Source organism: Columba livia, chromosome 3 (genome assembly GCF_036013475.1).
Source record: "Columba livia isolate bColLiv1 breed racing homer chromosome 3, bColLiv1.pat.W.v2, whole genome shotgun sequence".
In the NCBI taxonomy this organism is placed as follows: Eukaryota; Metazoa; Chordata; class Aves; order Columbiformes; family Columbidae; genus Columba; species Columba livia.
The window spans coordinates 120017876-120030162 of NC_088604.1; the positions used below are offsets into that span (position 1 = coordinate 120017876).

The window sequence follows — 12287 nt, forward strand, 5'->3', positions numbered from 1 at the left end:
GATTGATAAAAAGATTGACTGGTTATTAGCAGGAGAATCAGTCGCTTGTGTCGTATCACCAGGAATCTCTTGCAGGGGCCACCAGAAACAAGACTGGTGATTAATTACCACCACACTGTGTATTGCAATTTAAGATTATTTCTGTTTAATAATAATCAACTAACAACCAACTAAAGTGTAGCTGCTACTAAACCACTCACTAATCTCTGGAGAAACAGTGAAATGACTGTTGAGAAAGGCAAAACCTGTTTTGTGTTGTCATTATTTATTATTTGTATTTTACGAGTGCCTAAAGCACAGGAGTGAACGGGGATTGCGCTCACTGCATCCTGGGGAGGTGACGGCCTGAGAAGACACCAGCAGCCCCAGCTCCTACAACCCCAAGGTCCTACTGATACTCTGTGCAAGAGGTGGGCAAATAATCTCTTTCCTCTGAGCCTTTGCCAAGGAAAAACTGAGTAAAAGCAGGAAAACCAGAAGCACTCTGAGAATGGAGGCAATAAGACTGCATTCTTACTACACAGGGCCAAAACAAATTAAAGTCCTTTAAAGGGAACTGTCGTTAACACTAATGGGTCGGCATAACCCAAACCCTGCAAACTTCCCATATGGCCAGAATCTTGCAGCCTGAAATCAGAAGGTGAACGGGTGAAATCACGTTGTTGTCATAAAAATATGCGCGTGTTTTAGCTACGTTTGCTGTGTTGTGAAACACGGAGCCGTGGTGGAAGCAGGAAAAACGGCTTTGCAGTGAAACCTCCCAAATCAGCTACGGCTGAGTCGCTGGAAACGGCCGAGCTGGATTAGATGAGATGGGAGTTCCTTTCCAACGTTTGGTTGCTGATTTTCCTAATGATATTATCAAAAAGAAAGACCTCTTGGATGGCTTTTGTGAGAAGGCACATTACACCTACACATGCCTTTCAACAATGTTTCTGGTCAATAAACATTAGCCAATATTTACCGAGCAGCTACTGCTGACACAGTAATAAAGTAAAAGGTGACACTTTCAAAGTCCTTTATTTCCAGCAGAACAAATGACCCTGTTTGCCAGGAAGGCACAAACACACACGAGACAACCCTGGAAAGACCAAGTCCTAAAAAACTTCACTCAAAATTTCAGAATGCTCCTGTGCTTTAAAATTACCTCCATGCTCGCTAATACACGATAAACTACCTCTAACCCTGCTGCTACATGTTGCTACGTTCTCCTAACATAATGCAAGTGTATAAATACAAAGCAAAACTGTTCCCGAGCATGTTGTTGATGAGGTGGTACCAATACAACATGCGCATCCTGAGGAGAGAATTCCCACATCCGTTATCTTAATAAAATATCAACAAGATGATATAACACCATAAAGTTCCTACACTATGAATTATACGTCAAAATTGCACCTTGGTACCAATCCAGACTATGCACCAAAATTATAGAGCCCAAAAGGAAACTTGTCATCGTTCCGCTGTTTTCACAGGCAAAACAACAATGCCAAAGAAGAGAAACATTATAATTAGTTTATCACAAATCCACTTTTAGTATGGACTAGATGAATATAAGAGTAACTAAGACCAGAAAGGAAATAACTGAGTATTTAATAAATATTAATAAAGTATACTAATAAACCAATAGACAAATCAGATGCAGATGATAGAAGTCAGAAGAAAAGGCTGCATTTCAATGCCAGCAGCAGAGCTTCGGACGGCTGGGGAACAAAGAGACAAGGCAGAATACAAGTATGTATTTGGGATTTACAAAAATGAATTGATAATGCCAAATTCAGTATATTAGCATTTTGGAAGTCGCATTACTTACATCATGAGAACTTTTATGGATTACTATTAAATATGTATTTGATGGAAACTGCTGCTTTATCCATAAACTGCAAAGGAATAGTGGAGGCAGGAGAATCCATCGGTGCCATCGTACAGATGGGGAAGCTGAGGCTGACAGACTTCATCATACTTGCCAAACTTTGTTCTTACGAAGGATAAATTCGGGTCAGCTGAGTCATACAGTACTTTAGCCCAGATATATTACCACACATAGATACTTCTGATCAATGCTAACAAACATGTTAGAATGACAGCGTTCCTAATAAAAGAGTAATTGCGTTACAAAACCAGGAACTGACTTAATTTCCATAGGAAATCTTCAAGGGCATATGGTCAGCATTTAAACAAAAAATACTTTGCATCTTCAGGTGTTTCCAGGCTCAATACAGAATATAAAATCAAATACCTTAAACTTGCACTGCACATTTCTCCAGCCACAGCTTTCTCTGTCTCCCTAAGGTGGCACTGAGAATCTTTAGCAGCCCGCTGGGTTATATGTTCCTGAGCTTCCTACACAGGGGTGTGTTTAAAAAAAAAGAAGAAAAAAAGACATTTTCTTTTAGAAATTTGTTTTGCAGCCCCAACTAAGAGCAGTAGTACATTGAAGCTTTGGTGGGTCCTTCCTGAGGATGGGCACACACAGATAACTGGCCAATTGCATTTAAAGATAATTAGGCTGATTAGGGTGCCCTGGATTTCAGGGCAGGAGGGATCATTACGTCTTCTTGCCTGACCTCCTGGGTACCAGAGAACACTTAATTTTCTGCAGCAACTCCTACCCTTAGCCTCAGACCTTGCCATCGATTAAAGCACACCTCAACTGAATTTGTAGGTGGCACGCTGGAGTTTCCAGTAGGTGACACTGAGCTCAGGACAGGAAAACCCAATGCGAGGTTCGCAGGGAAGCCCGTGCCCTCCGTTACTCAGGCAGCCAAACCAGATAAGGATCATCATTCCCTAAATATAAAGCCTGGTCTGCAAAGCACACCTGTGCGGAATCTGCACACCTCTGTACAAGCATGTGGCTTGGTCATTAACAACTTGAAAAAGAAATATCTGCCATATAAAATATCTACTTATATAATATATCCCCAGTGATACCAGAAGCACTGGCAGCGTGGGGGGGATCACCAAGGCCCAGGCGTGGGGACACACACGGCAATTTCTCCCTTCAGCCATCCAGAATGATGGATCAGGTCATGGAAGAACTTTTCTCAGCCCAGGGGCACAACAAAGCTCTTTGCTTCAGCCCTGTCTCCACCAGTGAGAGATTCACAGGCAATGACTTCTTTTATTTTTTAGTGCTTCCTCATTACTCAGAAAAAAACAGCACTATTTTTAGCAATAGTCTCCCTCTGTTTTCTTATGGATCCATCCCTTTAAAACACAATCCTCCTCTTTAGATTTCTTGCTGTGCAGAAGGGGACGGCACTAACAATGAGGTTTTGTAACCAAGACTATTCCTCTTTTGCAGGACTTCCAAATTGCTGAATCTGGAAAGAAAAGCAGGCTCCTTACTTTGCCTTGTTCTTCCTCCTGCATCTGACTCTGCTCAGGGATGCCAGTGGGAGCTCTGGGGTCTCCTCCCCGGCTGGGGATGGGGATGGCCGGGCAGTCCATTTGGCTGACAGCTCACTCTCCGTTTTCAACGTAACAGTATCATTCATAGCTGTTTCCGCCTGCTGCAATACATCCTAGCAAACTAAAAGCTGAGCTTTCACATCATATAGAACTACATTCTGTGTATTTCTTATCAGTCCATTTCAGCGACCAACGCATCAAGCCATTGTTCTAACATTTCACTTCCACTAACCAGCTATTACAGGTTGTCAAGTGTTCCATTCAGGGAAGCGTATTTGCCAATGAGTGTTTTAAGAGATCTACAAAAGGCTTTTTTGGATACTTATGCATGATGTCTGGACAAAATTACTTAGCATAGCTTTATTTTTGAGGCAACAGCAGGTGAAAGATGTGGAAGAGGCACATGGGACCTTGAGCATTGCTGGTCCGGCCACGGTGGCTCATCACACTTCTCCTGTAAGAGGGCAAGACCAGCACCGTCGGGGACAGAATGTTGAGATGGGGACATGGTTCGGGGCGGCCAGCAGATAGGGGACCTGCAATTGTGTGTGTGTGTGTGTGTGGAGAGGGGCTCAAGTGCTTTGCTGCTGCTTCTCCCCTTTGGGAGCCAGAAAAACAGGCAAGGGGGCTGTGGTGAAGCCCTGAGCCCGGGTTTAATGTTACAGCAAGGGATCTGATTGCTGTAATTTGTGCACAGCTCACTTGCATAAACCTATTTCCTCAGGCTTCACAGAGGAGAAGTCAATGTCACCCAGCCATGTGGAAGATAATCACTGCGCATAAACTCAGATGTCCGGGCAAGTCAGCAGCACTACTGAGCTCCCACTGTGCATCTCCGTGAAGCTGAAAAACAGAGCAAATGCCTACACAAGTCCCTTCCAGCTCTCCCCTGAGGGAGTGCAAACCCACTCCTTCCAAATAACCAGTATGTCCCTGCAACATCTGTATAGGTGAGGAATAACACCCACTTAACCAAATGAATATTGAAGCAGGTTAGCTAATGAGTGAGGTACAGGAGTGAAGACGACCAGAAAACAATCCTGCGAGAGCCAGCGTCAGGAGATGGGAACACGGAGTCTCTGCTTGGCCCCATAGGGTTTTAGCCATCTCTCAGGAGCAGGGAGAGCTGAGGTCTGTGCTGCAGCGGGACAGGGAACTCAGCCATATGTTGATTCAGACCTCCTGATGAAGCACTGCATCTTGCAACAGCTTTCTAAGTTTCATTAGTTGCAAGAGTTTTACTGTTAAGATAGGAAAGAACTTGCAAATTCACCCCTCTGGTTGCTTGGGCCAATTGCTGTTTATCAATGCAACACAGGCCTTTGCAGTCCAGCCCTGTCTCAGAGTAAATCACACCCGCTTGCACAGAGGTTTCAATGCTGACCTTGCATGGTCTTCAGCCCAAAGTTCTGCTGTTTCTATTATGAATATACTATGCACATTGGCTTTATCTTTGCATTAAGGTATTTCTCTCTACATGGGTTATAGGTAACCGTTATATTCCACTGGAGAACAAATATGCATCCTAAATGAAGTAGAAAGACTTGCTTATTCAGAAAAATGCCACTTTCAGCTTCAAAGATGAACCGTACGAGTGTAATTTGGAGAAAGGCTACAGCTGGCATCACCCCCACGCTACAGGCTGCATCCCTGCCCCGAGAAACACACAGGCCACAGATGCGATGAGTGACAAAACAGAAAAACAACCCCGCTCATGACAGCAACATCCCAGCGGTGCGCACAGGAATGTTGCCAGGACAATACGACACGTGTTGAGCAACAGACAGGACGTTTTGCATGGACTGTACCGGAGGAGCGTTACCTTCAGAGCATTTACCACCGAGTCAGGCTGCGGAGAGGCCGAGCCATGTCCACTGCCGCTGGCTGGCTCGTTTGCAGAGCGGTAACTCCCCTCCGCCCCTCCGGCCATCCTAATGGGATCCTTCGCAAAAAATTAAACACTCTTTAATAAAGAAAAGGGTTGGTAACTATTTAAAACAAATGTCAGTTATTTACTGTTGTTTTTAAAAAGGCTGAGAAGGCATGTTTCACTCCAAAGTCCCCCTCTTTCTGTGCCACAGTAACCGAGGTCCATGAGAGGCAGCTTGAGCGCTGCTGTGGAGTGTCACCCAAACGCTCTGGCCCTCCAGGGTGTCCATCTGGAAAATCAGGACACAGTAATAAAGTTCCTTATGTACCTATGTTGCCTCACAAAAGCGCTGCCAGGTTCAGAGATTTCAACTCCAGAGGAAGCTTTTGAGAACATCTAATTTTATCCCTTTATCCCAACAGTTCTGGAGGTTGTTCCTTCAACAAAACTCCCATTTTTCAAATGTTGCTGCGAGGTTTGCAGGACAAGCTCAGGCGCAGCAGAGCAGGGAGGGGGCCGGGAGCTGCCTGACCTGCTCTCCACTGCCATTCTTCACCAAGAATTAAAAAATTAAAAAATATATATATATATACACACATATGAAGAAGAAAACCATTCCAAAGACTGAGAGATTAGAAGTTCCTTTCTTAGAGAGTAGGAAACATTAAGAAACAATGTAGCAGTAATTCCTGCTGGAATGTGTGGGGAATGCTTTTCTGAAGGAAAAATGATGACAGTGGAAAGAGCCTCTGATCAAAATCAGTGCCCGATGGGCATAATTTGCCCCGCTGAGCGAACACACAGCACGTGTCTGTCTTTTTGGGGTTGTCTATAATCTAAACAATAGGAAAGATGAAGGTGGGTGTGGGAGAAAAAGGGCACAGAGAGATGACATGAGGCTGAACTTCACAGATCCAGTCTGCCTGGAAATGTTTAACTGACAAGTACCCCGGTCCAAAGCAAGTTCATGTTCTGTACATGACGGGCAGGGTGAGCCCAGAGGGCACATCGCAGGGACAACCCCCGCACCTGCCCAGCCCAGCCCCCATCGGCAGGACTGAACCTCACATATTAAAAAACCCTAAAAGCAATTTTAAAAGAAAGGAGAACGCTGCATATGCTAAGCCCATGGAGAAGGTGCTTTGAGTCTAAATACAAAATCATTTGGTGCACGAACTCTCTTCCAGCGTCCAGCCAAGCGATGGGTGCTGTGCAAACCCAGCACCATGGCCAGGCTGACGACACCCAGTGCAGCGCATCATCCTGCAATTCTCCGCAAAGGCTATTATCAATTTGCTGGGATGTATGGAGGGAGGTTGAGGACGTATTTTCCTCTGGGAAGGATTTATAGATCTGTTAGTGACTGGGCAGACTTAATGCTATACTTTGGGAAAGGAAATGAAAGAGGAAGGAAAAGAGGTAATAAAGCAGATCGGAGCAATTCTGGTTCAGGATAAATTCCCTTGGTCGGCTTTGGTTTTCTTACAATTCAAAGTATTTTGTTTCTTTACTGACTCCAGAGCTGGCAAAGACCTTGGTCGGTTTTAATGGTAAAATATAAATATTGCTATTTTAAAAGGCTGGAAATATTAGTACATCTAAAGTCTCCTGAATATGAAAAAAAAAAAAATAATCACAGCATGGTTTTGTCTCCCTTCACAGGAATGAGCAACTTGTTGTGAACACACTGCCTTAAGCAGCCAGCGTTCTCAACACCTGTTGGTAGGAGACTGAAAATTAGCATTTCCCCTGTGGACATCCTTCTCCCTCCTCCCTCTCTCCTTCATAAGAGACAGGAGCTTTTCTTAAAAATCAAGGCAGGTTGTGCAGCCCTGAAGGAACATCCTCCAGCTCAGGGACTTCTCACCTCTGGCCAGGCCGCTCTGCAAAGGCAACCCAGCTTCTGGCTGCGCCCGAGGAAGCTGCTTCCAGAGATGATGGGGAGAGAACCAGCCTGAACGGGGGTCTCCCGCTCCTCGGCAGGTCCTGTGAGCCTGAGGACACCTCAGCACTACTGATGCCACGACGAGTTTCTGAGGCAGCGAAGCAAAACGAGAGGAGAAGGCACTTTGCCAAAGTGGCAGTGTCTGAAAACAAGGTGCCTTCGGAGACTAGAAAATGGTGCTTTGCAGACCTATTGGCACGGCTACTGCTTGCCGGGGGGAGCACAGTAACGTCCACCCTCCCACCAAACCCGAAGCCCAGTTTCCTTGTGCCCTCTGCTGCTGCCCAGCCCAGATGACAGCTGGATCCCGAGCGGGACCTTGGGGACAGGAGAGAAAGCCTCTTCCCTTCCTCTGCTCCAGCTCCACACGCAGCACTTGCATTCAGCTCTCCAAGGAGGCAGCCCACGCGGCCACATGTTTTAGACAGACCTTTTATCATCCAGTAACAAAGTTGTGGAAGTGGAACCAAACTGGACAGAAGGGATGAAGTTGTGACTCCATAGTGCTGAAATCTGTATCGACTTTAAATATCTTGAGTCATTTTGAGCAGTGCTGCACATCAATATCTAAGATTTGGGTTGCTTTGCTCATCCTACACTGCCAGGCCTCCCTACCGCCCCTTTCCCAGCCCTCGTGCCCAAGCTAAACCCTGGTTTGCACGTTGCCCCCTCTGAGTCTAACGTGTGCTGTGTGCTGACTACTCCCCTGCAGAAAGCACGTTGTCTGAAATAGGTAAAAACCACATAATATCTCCAGGTACATTGTGCTACAAAGATAATAGAGGGAACTGCAACCACTAAACGTGCAGATCCATTTTCTGTTGCAAGTACATCTAGAAAATATCGAATGCCAACAGGCAACTCTAGTGAATAGAAAGCACAGGAAATCTGACTCAACCCCATAATATCACATAACAAAAAATTAGATTAATGGAAATTTAGCATCTCCCTCACAGGGACTGCAAAATGTGAAGGATACTCAGGCCATTCTCCCCGAGCGCCAGAGGCAAAGCCTGCTCTGCACCCTGGGCTCGGCCCCAGTAAAGACCCCTGTGGAGAACAGGGTGCTCTTTGATGGAGGGAACTCCTCAAGCGCCTTTCTACTTGAGCCAGCAGAAAGCATCATTTTTTCAATCCTGCTGTTGACAGGACGGTTCAGAATGAAAAGCTCTGTAGCACAAAGCACAGTCCGGAGCTGCAGGCAGCGGCAGCTTGTCCGGCAGCCCCTCCGGAGGGAGCAGCTGCTGCCGCCCCACTCGCAGCGTCCCCACGGAACGCAGGAGGAGAAAACATGGTCCCCTCTGCCCCAAGGACACTGGTGTCACCTCCCAGAGCTCTGAGACAACACGGCTTTCCCGCCCGCTGGGCACCGCTCTGCTCGGTCCCCATCAGAGCCCAACCTCGGCAAATGCCCCCAGCCTCCTTCTCCAGCCGCTTTTATCCCAAAAGCAAGTGGTTTGCTGGGCAATCTGTCCTTCCTGCTGGGTAACTGCCTCGCCAGTTCAATCATTACCTGATTTTCAAAACTTCTTCTGATTCCCCCAGCCCTCAGTTTCCCTGTTAGCTCCAAGAATGCACAGGCTGTGTTTGCAAGCTTGTTTCAAACAGGCAGGAGAAAGGGAAAACACAAAGCAATAAGCTGCAGCATGTTGCTCTGCTGGATTAATAACGCACTAAACAAAAGGCCAACCATTTTTTTAGGGAACATTCTTGTCCTTTATATTACACAATTTTAAAATGTTGCAGTTATTCACCATAAATCCTGTTCTCAAAGCAGAATATCAACTTCTGCATATTGCTGCCAAAATCCAAATATCCGCATCGCGCACTTAAAGCCCACTCTGTTTCCCAGTGGCCAAAACCACTGCCGGTAACACCTTCAGAAAGGACCATTTTGAGCAGGCAGATAACGTCTGCTCACAACCTCAGCTGTTGTAAACTGAAGTCGCTTCATTAATGACCTATTAATTTAAACTGAGGATGAGAGCCCATGAAAGAACAGGATGGGGGGATGCTGTTCATTTACTTTCAGCAAATATTTGATGACATGATTAGGTAACATGGGTTTGTTCAATGGATTTTAATTACATTTTGGTTGAAGGATTCCCCGTTCTTCTCTACACTATGGAGGGGAGGAGACAAAGAGTGTTGGACTGGGAGTGACACAGATTTTACAAAAAACAAAACCCAACACCCCACTAACCAAATAGTTCCCATCGTCTAATTAGATTTACAACTAGAGCCGTGCCACGCCGAGGGAAAATAAAGAACACAGATCTCAGCAAAAAGGTTTTTGAAAGCTTTGGAAATGGGTTGAATTAAAATGTGATAAGCTAATGGAAGGGGGAAGAAAGAGGGAAATGGAAAGTGCTGGAAGTGCTTAAAAATAAACTCGTGTGTGCCTAAGGGTCACGCCTGCTATTTCACACTTAAACATATCAGGACTGGAAGTGGCTAGCAAGGATGCAAAGACCAAAAACGTGCCTGGAGCAAGAATAAATGAAAGAAATACAACCAAAAGAGATGGAAAAAGACCAAAAGACTTGTAAAGGAAGGAATGAGGAACGGCAGGAAGAAAAGCCCCCATGAGAGGGAGCAGATGGGCTCTGGTCAGCCCCGCAGCACCGAGGTAAAGCTAAACTACAAGGACAGTTTGCAGGGGGAAATGTCTGACAATTCTCCATCTCTGCCTCTTGCTCCCTCCTCCCCTCTAACAAATAAAAGCTGAAGCAATTTAAACTGGGTGGCTTGCCAAGTAGATCTTTTGCAAATGCATTCACCGTCATTACATGACAGATGTCCACATTTCCATAACATTTCAGCTGAGCTTATCAGCCCTGAAATACTACCCCTATGAAAACTCAGGGCTATCTTCAGTTAACTGACATGTGGGTGCCAGGCCCTGATCTCGCTCCCCCAGCACAAGACACGGCCAGCAGTCCCACACCATTCCAAGGCTGGGAGGACACTCCTGTTTCCAGTTATCTGAAGTTACTCACTGACATAACAGATCTGTCACAGCCCAGGAAGCTGTAAACTGGGATCTGAATCTATTGTTCAGCCCCTACATACTTTCTTCATTATTGCTGACTATCTTCATCACAATATGCACAGGCACTATGTTCTGGCTAGAGCACTGGCCACATTATCACGTATTTTTTTTAATGTCAGCAGCAAAACTTGATGTGCAGCGCTGCTGTGGTTTGGTGCGCACCTGGACACGGGAGAAGGCAGCGGCACTGCCAGAGCCCAAGTGCTGCCGAGACCTCTTTGGCCCAGCCCCGCAGGGGAACTACCCCGGCCTGAAATTCATCCAGCAAAACAGAGATCAATGTTCCTGCTCAATCCTTGCGCTGCCACACACCCTTACCTACCCCAGTGTTTGAGAAGCACCAGCGCAAGCCGCACAGCCCGGGCCCAGGCACAGTTTGGCATTCTCAACAGAAGACCCAGCTGCATGCCATAAATCTTAGGAAGTATCTGCTTTCTCGCACAAAATTCCTATTTGTGGCCAGAAAATGAAAGGGTCTGGATCATATCTTGCTACATGCAAGCTGAGAGAACGAAAAAAACAAACAACAAAAGATGAACAGCTAATTACAGCTCTCACTCACACAGCAAATCCACAACCCGTCTATGGCTTCTCAGAACTCTTAAACCCACTACTGTGCTATAAACCAGTTTAACTGTGTAGCACAGGAAGAGACATTAACAGGCTTAAGTGAATATGTGCATTTTTATACCTTTTCTATCACCTGATCAAACAAAAATATTGACTCGGTGGAGGAACTGCACTTCCCCGACAAAGCAGCCCTTCAGTGCAGCAGAGTGAACTAAAACTCAGATTCCATTTGAACAGCGATGGCAGCACTTAAAACCATTTTCTCTGGAAATGTTCTTGCCACTAAACGTTAATAAAACCTTTACATTAGACGGCTGTGGGGTTTTGAAAGGAAAACTAATATGTATGGAGGGAGACCAGCAAAGCAAAAGAAATTAGAAAAGACCCACACGTAAGTGATAGATGAAAGGAGCGATTTATCTGAAGAGGGTGTCAACAAATATGCCAACGCATTTCCATGAGTGACACCTAAGCGGAGAAGGGTGAAAAGAAAGGATAATGAAAGCAGAGAGGAAAAAGAAGACAAGTGTGGCAGGAGGAGATAAAAAAGCCTCAGAAAGCAAGACAAGGGCTCTTTGGCCAAGACCCAGCAGAGGTGTCACACTCAGGGCTGCAAGTTGTCACCTCTCCCGTACCAAGTGCAGCTCCCAAACCCCCGCAGCGTTCCAGCCAGGAGGGGCCCTGCAAAAAGGCAAAAAGCGCTTTCTTCCCAAAGCGCTGGTGAAATGTGAGTGCACAACACTGCCATTGAGGAAGAGCTGTGCCAGAAACCTTCATCAGTTGTGGAGCTCATCGTGTATTTTCAGCTGATTTGTCAAATGCACTTGGTTTGGCTCAACGCCCAACAAACTCCCATTCCTCCCATGAACTGGGATGGAAGCGGTGCCAGGAGCTTTGTGTTTCCATCCTGTGTCCTTGCTGCTGTGACAGGCCCTGATCGCACGTCCAGGGTGTTCCTCAAAGGAACAGCAAACCCCCCAAATGAACACACAAATACAATGTGGAGGTAATCAAGTGCAAAGTCAGAATAAGCTCGGTGTCCACATCTCCTTCCTCTCCCCAGAGCAATGACTTTCTTCAGGAGGAAAGGTAAGATTCGCCAGGAAACATGAACCCCTGTCAGTCATTATTTCTTATAATAAAGTCTCCAGAGGCACCAGGAGACTATTCAGAGCTCTGCTACAGATCCTTGTGCCAACAAAATCAAACGTAAGACAAACTTTGACCTGTGTATTTAAAAACAAAGAGCAGTTTGCAGGCTTGCTCACCTCATTCTTCCCTTCAAAACCTCGCAATCAGCATATTTTGTTTCCATTACTTTTGCAACAGCTATGGGCTTAAGCGCTATTTTCACAAGCATGCTTTTCTGGTTTTGGCAGCCCATCTAAGATATTTCCAGTGAAACGCACATCCACAATGTGGGTGTTCCGGTCTCT

General features: G+C 45.9%; 1 protein-coding gene across 8 annotated transcripts in view; it reads right to left on the reverse strand.

Annotated features, from left to right (window-relative positions):
• CCDC85A (coiled-coil domain containing 85A) overlaps positions 1-12287 on the reverse strand; it is a 284415-nt gene that overhangs the window by 74732 nt on the left and 197396 nt on the right. For 2 of the 8 annotated variants that reach the window (XR_010471813.1, XM_065059371.1), the window contains exon 4: positions 5237-5356. The exons of 5 other annotated variants lie outside the window; for them this stretch is intronic. Coding sequence is in view for 2 of the 3 variants with exons in the window: in XM_065059371.1 (XP_064915443.1) it covers positions 5237-5356 (120 nt within the window). In the remaining variant the exon portion in view is untranslated. Of the gene's footprint in view, positions 1-2239; positions 2344-5236; positions 5357-12287 lie in introns of all 8 variants that reach the window. One more of the 8 variants, XM_021280413.2, reaches the window with a different exon arrangement.